Below are 14,083 nucleotides of genomic sequence, written 5' to 3' on the forward strand. Positions count from 1 at the left end.
CCAGTCAAAAACTGTAGTTTATGCTGCTTTTGATTTTTGTGGTACAGCACACTTAGCTAATGGACCAGATACTCATCTAAAGTAAATCTTCATCACTCCAAAAGCCCCACCAGCTGCTGGATTAGCTCATGATTTTGAGGCCTTTTTTAAATACACAGCGGAGATCTTGGACAGGATATTTAGTATGACTTTTGAGTATGTAATTTTAGGAATTTTACCAAAGTTCTATTCAGCAGAAACCAGTCCTGAAAAAGATAAGTTGGATCAGCATCTTTTCTGCAAATTTTTAACGTGTATAAAGCTGCTCTTTCATCATGCTGACTGAAATACATACTCTCTAAATCACAGACTAATCTCCTATGTGGGACTGCGCAGAGACCACAATGATGCAAATAGTGCTGCACTTACCTGTGACTTGTTCGTTGAGTAGCCTTCCGTGCAGGCACACATGAGGGACACTGCAGGCTCAGGACTACAACAGAGGAGGACTTTCCAAAGCTTTTTAGAAAAGTCATTGAACAAAGAGCACTCCCTCCCATCTCATGCTGGTGTTTCCTTCCCAAAGGACCATGTGACAGGGCAGGGAGAATGCCCATCCCTCAGTGCTTCCTTTGCTGCCATGAAGAGGCCAACAGGTAGGAAGCAAGACAGCCCACAGCAGGGAAAGGAGGGAGGGGTGTGGGTCTGCACAGGAGACCACTAATTTCTACGGCAGACCAACGTGGTTACCCATATGAAATTACTGATTTACATTATTTATAACCCATCTTTCTCACTTGAGGCCCTTTCCACATAGCACAAGTAAAACAGGGTGCAGCCGGAATAAAGGAACCTGGTGCACCCCCGGGCCATTTGCAGGCTTCTGTGTGGGCCATTTGCAGGCAACATGACTGGCCAATGCGCCTTCACATGGAGGCACTTCTTGTTTTTCTTTACCTTTCTCCATTGCGTAGCAATGCAGCCGGCCACGGACGACCCCTGCAGCCATGCGGATGTCTCTGGACATCCATGCTCCTGTGCAGGAGAGAGGCAGGGAGGATAACACAATAAGGTGTGGCTGAGTAACGTTCCTCCCATGCGAGGCCATAGTGGCGGCTACAACCCGGGCTTTCTAAAAAGAGTCGCAGATAATGTGATTCTCATTTAAGCCAGGTTGGGGCAGATAAAGTGGGTTCAGACCACATGCAGGGGCGGGATTTGTGCAAAGTTCCCCCCCATCAGGGGTCTGCAACCTGTGGCTCCAGAACGGCATGCGGCTCTTTCAGCCTTATACTGCAGCTCCACGTGGCCTGGAGGTAGGAGGGTAGCGTGGGCGTGTCCCTCCAGCCCTCCAGAGCAGCGCTGGAAGGAAAGGTGAGTGGAGGGACCGAACTTTTTGTGTCCCCTCCACTCAGCTCTCCTTCCAGCGCTGCTCTGGAGGGCTGGAGGGACATGGCCACACTGCCCTCCGACCCCTGGAGGTCAATAAAATCACCAGGTTGGGACGCCCACTCAGTAATGTAATAGGAATAGGCTTGCTGAAGTCTGGGTTCGTCAGAAGGAAGTCATAATTCATTGCAGGCCCATTTCATTTGTCTAGAACAAAGACCATCTTCATGTACTTCTGGTGCACTTGAGAGTTGAGCATTTTCTGGCAAAGACTATCAACACAGCAATGTGCATATATAGATGCATGAAATGTAATCAGAATCAATTACTCTATATACCATTCCAACTTTTTCTTTCATAAAGCGTTGATGGGAAAAATTGGCCTCTTCTGCTAACCTCGCATTTGCAATTTAGTTTGACCTAATGATACAGGAATGGGAGGAATGAGACCATGATAAGCATTAATAATGCTAGAGTAAATATGCAGAATATAAACATATGTGGCCATCTTTAACCAAATAATCCATGGGAAAAAAGAAGCATTTGTCATCTGGCAGGAGGAGTTGTTGAGGTAGCTTAATACTCAAGAATGAGACTTCCAAAACAAACAAAATAATCAAAACTTAAAATAAAATGGACTAAAACTTAAAATAAAATGGACTAATGTTTGTGTGATGAAGTGAAAAGCTTGGTGGGCAATAATTGGCTTATTGTACTGCAAGTGTTTAGAGCAAGGGTGTCAAACATGTGGTCGAGGGCCCTGCTGTGGTCTCGCCTGTCCAGGCACAGGCACCGCCCCCGCCCCGGCTGTTCTGACGCCAAGGCAGCTACCCCCAACCAACCAAGTAACATTTATGTCACATTCAGCCTTCGTAACAAATGAGTTTGACAGCCCTGGTTTAAAGGTTCAAATATAGAATCTAAACAATGAGAATATAATCCTTAGCAGCTGTGTGCAGAAGCAAATGAATTCTTTTGCTTCAAGTAAATAGTGAAATCCTTGTGTAAAAATCATAAGATTAGGGTGAATTTCTGCAGCCTTCTGCCATGTCCAGCCCCCACTGTGTGGAGCCCCATTTACATTTAAAAATCAATACAGGTGAGGAATTAATTTATAAAAGTTTGCCATGTTTATTCATATATAAAACAGAGTAGTAATAGACCCACAATAAATTACTGATGTGTTTCTAAAAGATATTTATAGGAATACTTTGGGAAGACAATCCCACCATATAAATCTTCTTCAAAAAATGTTTTTAAAATCAACCAATACAACTGGCTTTAGTAGGGTTATACACAATCAATATTTGAACAGAGACATCCAAAAAAAGCAAGATGTTACTGTACTTCTTGATTAATTCAAATACACAGCTAATTATGCAGTGTTTTGAAATGTGAACTGAAGCAGTCACCTGGCAACTGTAAGGAACTAGAAAAGGGTTTCTTTGAGGGTTCATCTGGTAACAAACCTCTTTAATGCTAATAATTTCTGGCATGCAATATAATCAGCATTTTTCTTGTTCTGCCAGTGGTCATATACAGTATAATTTTTTTCCCTTTAACATATGAGCCTGTAAACAATTTCCGTGACATCCTTTAGGACAACTGGACCAATGCCCAAAAATAATACGCAATGTACACAAACATAAAATATACAGTTCATGAAGAGGTTTTCTTAATCGCTGATTTGCGGCTCGGAATGCCGATGCTTCTTTTGGAGCGTCTGCTTGTAAAGCGGCTAATTCCGGGAGATCTCAATTCGACAGCCTCAGTTTCGTCCCGAACAGGCGTGAACTCTGGCTGAGCAATATAAGGCGATGGGTAGGAGGACTGGGGGTGAGGGTAGGGCCCGTGAACTAGATAGGGCTGCTGTTCCCCATCATAAAGGTCCTCGGGGTCATACATCTGGTAGGAGTTATGCGGCAACGGCACGACGGGGATGTCTTCATCAGTTGGATCCCCGTATCCACCTTAACCCACCACCAAGAACGGTCACAGGGTTAACGTGAAGAGGAAAAGAAAATCAAAGCAATCATTAAGCGCTTGGCCTGTCACAGAGCCGTGGTTTACTTATGAAGCAGTTAGCCTTTTCAAAAATTAAATAAGCAATGGTGAATATGGGAAGCTTTATTATTTTACAGTTTTTGAGTTCAGTTAGTTGGAAACCGTCACCAGCAAGTAGCAGTGTGCTCATTATTAGAAATGAATTCTCTTAATACAGTGTGATTAGAAAATCCTTGAAGTTTAAAAATAACAGTAGGTACCAAACGGCAAAAATTAAAAGTTTTCGGGATCTCAGTGTTTCCAGGAGGAGGATAAACAAATGGCTACAACTCAAAGAAAGATAGTTGTATTTGAGCGTTGTTTAAATTATGGGATTTCAGGTAGCTGTAATGAGTTTGTCCCATTGCTTTCAGTGAGAGGTTAGCACAACTCGTCCTAGACTGAAACTATCTCCCTGAAAGCAATGGTATCTAAAAGATGTTTGGCTGAACTGTGCCTATAATATTGGAGGGGGGGGGGGGGTTAAAATAGTTGATAATTTATGCCACAAATTTTTCAGTTTTTGCAAGAACTGCAAGGACAAGCAATGTATCAAACTACACAACCTTAAACTAGTTCTCTCCTGGCAAGCGTGGTGCAGGACTGGTTGGGCATTGTCAAGTCCAGAGTATTCGTCTGCTGGGTTTTTTGGGGGGTGGGGGTGGGGGGTGGGAATGTGGCTCAGAGGCAGAGAACACAAAAAGTCCCATCTCTGGCATCTCCAGTTAAAGGATTTCAGTGGTAACCCTTCTGTACCAGAGCCCCTAAAGAATTCAGAGGTAAGTAAGCCAGACGTCTGGTTGAGGATAAGGGATATTTGTATGCTGAATATATTTTAAAGTGAAAATGTATTTCAGTCTCTGCAAGATGGGGCAATTTCATCCGAGACGCGGGATATACTAAAGCACAAAAGCGTGCCGCTTGTCTTGATCCAGTTGCAGTCATGTGCCCCTTTTTTGCCTAGAAATAGTATTTTCCTGGTTGCATTTATTTATTAAACAGATCAGCAAATATATACAGTCAAACCAATACTAGAAAATCTGAGGCCAGCCAAGCCTAAGAAGCATGGACTGTATATATTGTAACCCAAGGCAATGAACTAATTGGTATATGCAATTAATTCGAGTATAAAGTCAATAGATAAGTCATACACCATTCATAAAGATATATTGTGATTATATTATAAGTAATATGCAACTGGATATAAATGTAATAACAAAACTTACAATGAGGGATCTTTAGGCAACTTCTACAGCCGAATGGGACAGTACTTAGTAACAATTCCTCATAAACATGGTATTGGATCTCATAAACATTGTACATAAGGCAAGAAACCTGTAAAATTCATATTGAGTTCCAACAAATTGAAAGTATTTCGCATCACCTAATGTTCAATGAGTCAACAACCCGATATGCTTAAAGGGAATCGGGTTGTAGACTCATTGAACATTGGTGATACTGACTCTTTCAATTTATTGGAACGCAATATGAATGTCACCAATGTTCAATGAGTCAAAAATATTAAAGCAAATCGGGTTGTAGACTCATTGAACATTGGTGATACTGACTCTTTCAATTTATTGGAACTCAATATGAATGTTACAGGTTTCTTGCCTTATGTACAATGTTTATGAGATCTTATACAATGTTTATGAAAATTTGTTACTAAGTACTGTCCCATTACGCTTCTTAAATTGCCTAAGTGCCCTCATTGTAAGTTTTGTGATTACATTTATATCCAGTTGCATATTACTTATAATATAATCACAGTATATCTTTATGAATGGTGTATGACTTATCTATTGACTTTATACTTATATTTATTTATTTACAGCACCTCTGAGCAGCCTTCCTACGCAATGATAAACAGATACACATCTGATAAAAATATAAAACCAATATTTAAACATACAGGCACACCGCAACGCTCACTGCCAGCCGCATCAAATTACACAGCTAGCTACTCTAATAGGGTTAGGGTGAATTTCTTGATGCTGCCTGCCTGCATATTAACAGCAGAAGCCTGCTACTTGTGGACAGGCCTTCCTGAAAAGGCCTCGTTGCTGAGCTTTCAATTTTCTCTCAAATAAGTACAAAACAGTAATTAGGTTTTTAAAAAACTCTTCAAGGACTTGACGCTGTCAGGACCATGCCTGTCAGTACCTAGATGTCCTGCTGCGTGTGAATTGCAGTTGTGCCTAGCAGATCTGGTCAGCGGAAGCATATGTGCCATGTGCTTTAACTTTAGCAAGAAACCTAAGACAACTAAGCAAGCAGTCTTTGGTTAGTGGTGATCAGCATTGCTGGTGGAAGGAGGGAAGCTCCAAAGTGGTTCAGTAGCCAATTGTGACTTCCACCAAACGAAAGAAAAATAAACTCTACCCGAATCACTGCCTTTCACGTTCTGTATGGGAAGCCATTGTAAGGAAATGAACCTTTAAAATCAAAAATGGGGGAAAAAAGAGAAAGAACAGGGATGGGAGCAGATGGACACAAACAAAAACATACAGATTAATAATACAAGGAAGTGTCACAGGCCAATTTGAGCTACATGTTAATCTTGTGCCTGAAGAAACCATGCCTATCAAGTTACAGATTTAATGACTGCAACATTAAGGTTTTATTTCATGCTTTGCCTGCCCAAACATTTTAAGATCCAGACGTCACGTGGCCAAAGTTTTGGTGTGGCCTGTATGTGCTCCAGCACTGTTTTTCAAGATCCTTAACCACATAAAACACCTCTTTATGATTGTATTTTTGCCATGACAATCCTGAGAGGCATCATGTGAACTGGGTGTATACTTCAGTGTGCATAGTTGCACACTGCAGGGGGAGATTGGTAGAACTGTGGGCAGAGGAAAGGAATCTGCCCACAATTCCTGGTCTGGAAGAGGAAACCTTTGACAAGAAATGTCAGGGTTTCATGGGTCACGGTTTGAAAAGCACTGCTCTAGAACAGTGATGGCGAACCTTTTCGAGACTGAGTGCCCAAACTGCAACCCAAAACCCACTTATTTATCGCAAAGTGCCAACACGGCAATTTAACCTGAATACTGAGGTTTTAGTTTAGAAAAAACGGTTGACTCCAAGGTGCGCATCACTCGGGAGTAAGCTTGGTGGTAGTCGGTGGCTTTGCTTTGTTACTGCAACTCTTCCAACGGGTAATCATGCATCTTAGGAGGCTTTACTCAGAAGCAAAGCCCAATTGCCAGCAACCGAGGTGTAAAGGATCATGCTGCTCTTCCCATGAAATCAATAGGGTTTAACAGCCGCCAATGCTACTCTACACTGCTTCCCAAAACTAGCTCTTAGGTTTAATGCCAATAATCTCCCTGGAAATACACTATTATCACATGATAACTCTGTGCAATTTTTTTCGCCAACAGAGAGGGCTCTGAGTGCCACCTCTGGCACCCGTGCCATAGGTTCGCCACCACTAGAACAATCATTCCTTCCCGGTTTTCCATGCAGTGAAAACTCCTGAAGCCAGCCTCTTCTTTCAAAGATTGTTTCGTTCGTTCACGGCAACATGGCTTCAGGTAATTACAGTACATCTGGTTAGCGGCATTCATGCCCTCATGTCTTAGAACAGGGGTCTTCAAACTATGGCCCTCCAGATGTTCATAGACTACAATTCCCATGAGCCCTACCACTTGGCCATGCTGGCAGGGGCTGATGGGAATTGTAGTCCATGAACATCTGGAGGGCCATAGTTTGAAGATCCCTGTCTTAGAATCATGAGAATAAGCAAGGAAAACAGGGATTTTCCCCCTCCTGAGGTGACTCCAAATGAAAAACTTCAAGGCAGATGTGTGGGACGATAGAGACTACGCAAATAAGACATGAAAGTACAACAGGAAAGACGATTCGGACAACAAGACTGCCACAGAAGTATGACATACAGAAAATGGAACATTTAATCTTTTAACAAGGCCTTTGGATTTCACAAAATCAAATTGCCATGATTTGGCTTGATGGGCAGGAGAACTGTACAGAGGTCCCGAGCCTCCTGAGGCCACACACACGTGGAAACAAGTTGTGGCACATACAATTTCCTTGCCCAGTTCAGAGATATGAAAACACAGCCCTGGTGGGGTGCTGTGTGGTTTCCGGGCTGTATGGCCGTGTTCTAGCAGCATTCTCTCCTGACGTTTCGCCTGCATCTTGGAATCTTCAGAGGATCTGATGATAGGATCTGATGGTAGGAATGATCCTCTGAAGATGCCAGCCACAGATGCAGGCGAAACGTCAGGAGAGAATGCTGCTAGAACACAGCCATACAGCCCGGAAACCACACAGCACCCCAGTGATTCCGGCCGTGAAAGCCTTCGACAATACACAGCCCTGGTGCATCATCAGCTACTTGAAGCTGACTGTACACCCCCTTTATCCTACTTGCTGTCATTTCCCCCTGTGGACAAACCAATCAGACCCCAGTAATTGGAGCTCCTTACATGCAACCCTAGACCAGAGCCCTGGCAAATTATTCCACAGGCAGGGAGTGTTCAGAAAATCATCTCAACAAAATTGCACAAATACCCAAAATATGCTTTGTCACCATAGTGCTTAATGATGCTAGAGACACCTCTGCATATCTTCATGTCAAATTATGCCTTGAATAGGGTGGGAAACAACTAGACAGAAGTATCAGTCATGCTGGAAGAACTGGACCAGGTTACGCCCGTGATGGGGCTTTGTTTGCTTCCTAAATTTGTAAATATAGTTGATGAGGTATGTCACACACAAAAAAATAAGTGTGATTCAAATGACAGTCCCTATGAGGGGGTAGCTGTCTATGAATGAGCTGGTAGATTGATGTTTCCCGGTTCCTTTAAGAGGACTTGGATCCAAAGATGAAAGAGTAGACAATTACAGCTGATCACGTATGAGGTGACTGGCAATTTCCGAGCACAGCTGCCTTTGTCCAAAATATGGAACCCCTTGTACCACCCGGCAGAACATCCTGACCTCCTGAACCTCAGAAGTGATGGGGTGGGGGAGAAGCACAAGATACTGCAGTGGAAAAAGAAGCCAACTTCTCTCTCTCTGCATACCAATGACACGCCCACTTTTGCAGTGAGAACTGACCAATCAGTGCAGCTTTAATATGGAGGGCGCTCCTGAGAAGCAGAGTAGAACTGAAACAAACAAAAGCAAATGTCCCGGAAAAGCATACTCACCTCCGTTTCCATAACCAGCACAGGAAGAGGGGTCACAGTACCCAGGTTGCCCTGATATGCCCTGTGCCCCAGGAGGACCCGTGTGACCAGTTGCGCCTCTTGGGCCTGGAGGGCCAGGAGGACCTGGGCTACCTGTTCGACTCTCACCTGGAGGTCCTGCATGGAAACCGAAAGCAGAAGTCCGTGCTAAAGGGATCACCTACGAATCTCTACAGAGGTTTGAGCCTGCGAATAATGCTGAAGTGGGCTCACACATTCATGTTCCTTTTTGCCCAGCAACTCTTTGGCAATGTGCTTACATGGCATCATAGACACACTTTCACAACTAAAAGGGAAAATCTGCTCAACTCTCTGATATTATTAGAATGACTCTTCCACGCTGGAAGCATGTTTGCCAATAAAATAAGAAATGAATGTAATGTGAACCTGTCTTGGAATAGGTAAAAGTAAAGTTTCCCCTTCAGTCGTGTCCAACCCTGGGGTACCACTGCGAGCAGTGATTTCATAGGCAAGCCTCTTTTGTGGGGTAGTTTGTCATTGCTTTCCCCGGCTATTCTTTACCCCCTAGCTATGAGCTAGGTACTCATTTACCGACCAAAAAATGGATGGATGGGTGAGTTGACCATGAGCCAGCTGCCAGGATGTCTCACCCACAGGGGGCTCGAACTCCTGACGGTGTGAGTGGCAGTGCAAGAACTTAACCACTACGCCACACGGCTCCTCTTGGAATAGGACCAAAGCACAAAAATTGGACAGACTGATCTTTTCTTTATTGCTGACACAGCTTTTGTTTATCGGGTCATATTGGGTTTTTAGTAGGAAAAATCATGGCTCCTAACACATGTTTCCTACGTGTTTACAAATGTGCCATCCCATTCCATTTCTCTATCTTAGGCTGCCTTCTACTCCATCTGATTTCTGGTTTAACTTGGAGATGTTCTGAAATTAATTTCAGAACGAGTGCGCCCAAATTTTCCTGCATTCGGGACTCTGTTAAGAGGGGAAAAATGGGATCGTAATGTGATCACATGATTGCATCAAGATTCCTTTTTGCACAGTGTTTTCATCAGTAGATATTCTTGTGTGCACTGGTTGTGCACAAGCAAAAAGATATCATGACCCAAATCCGTGTGGCACGTGCACAGAGAACTGTGCAAAGTGCAGAAACCAAAAACAAAAGAATAGTGTATCATCACAACGTTAGGTTCACTTTACAAACAAGTTCAAGTAACTCAGAAGCTTAAGCTCCAAGGAGAAATTCTAATGGGAAGATTTTCGCACATCCCCAGCCCAATTGTGGTAGACACCCATACTGTGTTAACAGATGTAGAACTGCCCTACAAAATGAGGACACTCAGATCAGTTTACCTGCAAGACCTGGGGGACCTCGGGGTCCTTGTGTTCCAACGCCAGGGCTACCTCTCTCTCCTTTTTCTCCTGGTAAACCTGTTCAAGCAACGAATAGAAATCAGAACAGATGGCAGGATGGAAAAAAAAACCCTTAGCCAAATGACTGGTTAATGTTTTTCCATCTGCATCTTTAATTAAATGAGGCTAGGGGTAAATGGTTCTCTTGCGTCTTCTCATGAGAAGCTCCTGAGATAGCCAGCCAACTTCCTGCTATAACACTTGTAGCATGATAATGAAATTCCTATTGGGTTGAACCACTTCAGAAGGAAGAGCTTCAACACGCAAGTTAGGGACAAGCTCTGAGTCCGATAAGTGGAAGCCACTGCTGTGTTCTTAATTGTGGCAGATTCCGTGGGTGACTACCACTTTCCCTAACTCAGCCTGGATGGTTCTGTGCACGTGGCAAACACATCTTTCGACTCTTCTGCGTAAGCACCAGCCAACATTTGGCACACACCCCATTCAATCTGTAATTTAAGAAGGTTCACAGGGGCACACCCAAATTGCTGTCCTGTGCCACTGAAAAACACAGGCAAGTGTGTATCGGAACAAAATATGACCCAGGTTATAATCACATTCTTAATGGTGACAGCTGCAACATGCAAGAAACATATTCAAATAGATCATAAATTTTCTTTTACTGTGTGCCAGCGCAGATAGAAAAAGTCCATTGTCTGCCTTCTTTCCATTTCACACACGCATGCAATATGTTATTTATTTATTTTATTTTATTTATTTATTGTTTCGATTTATAAACCGCCCCATCCCCTGGGGGCTCTGGGCGGTATACAACATTCACATATACAATCAATTAAATCGACAACAACAATATAATACTAAAATCCATTAAAAGCTACTTAAAACAGCGGTTAATATCATAATAGGTGCCCTATTATGGCCAATTCACTTAAGATCACCCCAGTAAAAGGAAGAGGGAGAGGTCAGGTTCCTCTCTGGGAGGATAATAAGGTGGTAAAGTGCATCAGATGGTGTGTGCAAAAAAGCAGAGGAGGAAGGAGAGGGGGAGGGGAAGGGGGCGCCACTCAGCGACTGGACACTCCAAAGGCCCGGTGGAACAACTCGGTCTTACAGGCCCTGCGGAATTCACCAAGGTCCCGCAGGGCCTGGAGGAAGAGTGTTCCACCAGGCTGGGGCCAGGGCCGTAAAAGTCCTGGCCCGTGTGGAGGCCAGCCGCATCATCGAGGGGCCAGGAACCACCAGCAAATTGGCCTCTGCTGATCGCAGAGGCCGAGTAGGGGCATATGGGGTAATGCAGTCTCTCAGATACGAGGGTCCCAGGCCGCGTAAAGCCTTAAAGGTTAAAACCCACACCTTGAAGATGATTCGAAATTCCACTGGGAGCCAATGCAGCTGGCGCAGCACAGGTTGAATATGATCACAAAAGGCGCCCCCTGTGAGCAGACGCGCCGCTGCATGTTGGACCAGTTTCAGTTTTCGAATCAGGCGCAAGGGAAGGCCCGCATAGAGCGAGTTACAATAGTCAAGCCTGGAGGTGACCATTGCATGTATCACAGTGGCCAGGTCTGCCTGAGAGAGTAAGGGGGCCAGCCGCCGGGCCTGCCGAAGATGGAAAAATGCAGTCCGGGTTACAAGGGCCACCTGGGTCTCCATTGAAAGAGACGAATCCAGGTGGACCCCCAGACTGCGGACAGAGGGGGCCGGCACCAAAATGGTCCCCTCCCACTCCGGCGGCTGGAAATCCCCCGCCTCCCCCCTGCGGCCCAGCCAAAGGATCTCCGTCTTCGATGGATTCAGTTTTAGCCTGCTCTGCTGTAACCAACCAGCGACCGCCTCCAAACAATGCTGTAGAGCTGCAGGGGCCGTGACAGCTCCCCCCTCCATCAACAGAATGAGCTGAGTGTCATCAGCGTACTGGTGACAAATCAGCCCAAAGCTCCACACCAGCTGAGCAAGTGGTCGCATATAGATGTTAAATAATAGCGGGGACAGCAGCGCTCCCTGAGGCACCCCACATTGAAGTGGGCACCTCCGGGAGGCTTGGTCCCCGCACCACACTTGCTGGCAACGGTCCCGGAGAAACGAGGCAATCCATTGAAGGACAGTGCCCCGTATCCCGGAAACAGCCAGGCGGTGGGTCAAAAGGTCATGATCGACCATATCAAACGCTGCGGTAAGATCTAACAAAACCAGCAGCGCCGATCCGCCTTCGTCAAGCTGCATGCGGAGCGTATCTGTGACGGCGAGGAGAACCGTCTCCGTCCCGTGCCCAGCACGGAAGCCGGACTGGAAGGGGTCAAAGGCCGATGTGTCATCCAGGAAGCCCTGAAGCTGCTCCAACACCACTCTCTCAATTACCTTCCCCAGAAACGAAAGATTCGAGACGGGGCGGTAATTGGCCAGATCCCCTGGATCTAACGATGGTCTTTTCAAGAGTGGGCGGACCACTGCCTCCTTCAACCCATCCGGAAAAACTCCTTGCTCAAGGGAGCTATTGATGATATTCAACAGATGGGGTCGTAGCTCCGCCCGGCAAGTTTTAATAAGCCAGGAGGGGCACGGATCCAGAGGGCAGGTAGTAGGTCTAACAGCAGCCTCGGAGAGCAGGGAGAACTGGGCCAAACAAGGGCCGGAAGACGGCAAGGGAGCCTCCAGTTCACTCATTGTAGTCAAAGTGCATCTTCTACCCATCAATATATCCATTCCTTCAGTGACAGGAGTTTTTTAATTCCATTATTGCGTATATACACCTTTCTCACTTTTACACACATTTTAAAGTATATGCTTAGGCTGCAAATCTTTGTTTAACAATGTAATGTTTAAATATTTGAAGGGATTCCATGTTGAAGAAAGAGCAAGCTTGTTTTCTGCTGCCTCAGAGACCAGGACATGGAGTAATGGATTCAAGGTGCAGGAAACGAGATTCCACCTAAACATTAGGAAGAACTTCCTGACCGTCAGGGCTGTTCGATAGCGGGATTCACTGCCTTGGAGAGTGGTGGAGTCTCCTTCTTTGGAGGTTTTTAAACAGAGGCTGGATGAACGTATGTCGGGAGTGCTTTGATTGCGTGTTCCTGCATGGCAGGGGGATGGACTTGATGGCCTTTGGGGTCTCTTCCAGCTCTATGATTCCATAAAGTTGCCAAAAAGCATTAAGACCATTTTGCAAGGCCCATGACATTCAGCATTCTAAGAAACAGGTGGCCTCTGGGCAGTGGCAAACTTTGCTCCTGGTGTACAGGTGCTCACGTCGAAGAAAGGTCTCCCTATTCCTTATTCTTCCAAAACAAAAAAGTCATCACTGTTAAACCTTCTACTCCGCTACAAACTATCAAGACAAGGCAAGATATCACACTCAGAGCAATGTAATCATTTTGTCCTTCACTCCCTTTCGTCAGCCAGAGATTTGCAGGTTACCGAAGGAAAAACAATGCCAGATGGTGCAATAATTCTCTTTTACGGGTCAGTTGATACTGATATATAACTCCCTTTTTATCCACGGTTGCTACCTGTAAGCAATTTCGGACACATTTATTTGCACAAGGGGACAGTATTTCTTCCAAGCCATGAAAAGCCCCCTCAATGGCGGCCTGCAAAAAGATTGTGCAGGGAGGTGTAAAATTCTAATGTCTCCTGAAAGAGAAAATGATGCAGATGGCCAAAGCCACTTAAGTTAAATAAAGCATTCCAATTAATCCTCTTACAGTGTAATCCTAAACAAAGTTACGCCCTTCTAAAGTCAATAGGCTTAAAAGGGGTTGATGCTGTTTAGAGCTGAACTATGCGGCACAGTTTGCAAGAATCTAGTACATCCTATCTTTCCTTCCATTATGAGTAGACGCAGAACCAGGTTTGATGGAGACTTCTTCACTTCCTTCCTTCTCTCCAGCTGGGTGCCCAATAAAATTACAATAGATGCAGGACAGAAAAAAATGAAATATTTGGTTACTCAATGAGTAGAATGTAGAATTCACTAGCAGAAGATATAGCGATGACCAAACCATGCATGGCTAGAAAGGGATATTAAACAAATTCATGGTCTAGCACCGGCTACTAGCCACGGTGATTAAAGGGAATTTCCATGTTCAAAGGCAAGTCGCAGC

The 14,083-nt window shown here is 44.8% G+C and overlaps 1 protein-coding gene across 1 annotated transcript in view; it reads right to left on the reverse strand.

Annotated features, from left to right (window-relative positions):
• Positions 1 to 2,475: 2,475 nt before the first annotated feature.
• The window catches only part of COL14A1 (collagen type XIV alpha 1 chain), a 144,685-nt gene continuing 133,077 nt past the window's right edge, over positions 2,476 to 14,083 (reverse strand). Inside the window, 3 exon segments of the mRNA XM_048508594.1 lie at positions 2,476 to 3,338; positions 8,592 to 8,747; positions 9,960 to 10,037. Coding sequence (XP_048364551.1) covers positions 3,028 to 3,338; positions 8,592 to 8,747; positions 9,960 to 10,037 — 545 coding nt within the window. The 3' untranslated portion in view covers positions 2,476 to 3,027.

Source organism: Sphaerodactylus townsendi, linkage group LG09, assembly GCF_021028975.2.
Source record: "Sphaerodactylus townsendi isolate TG3544 linkage group LG09, MPM_Stown_v2.3, whole genome shotgun sequence".
NCBI classification, from domain to species: domain Eukaryota; kingdom Metazoa; phylum Chordata; class Lepidosauria; order Squamata; family Sphaerodactylidae; genus Sphaerodactylus; species Sphaerodactylus townsendi.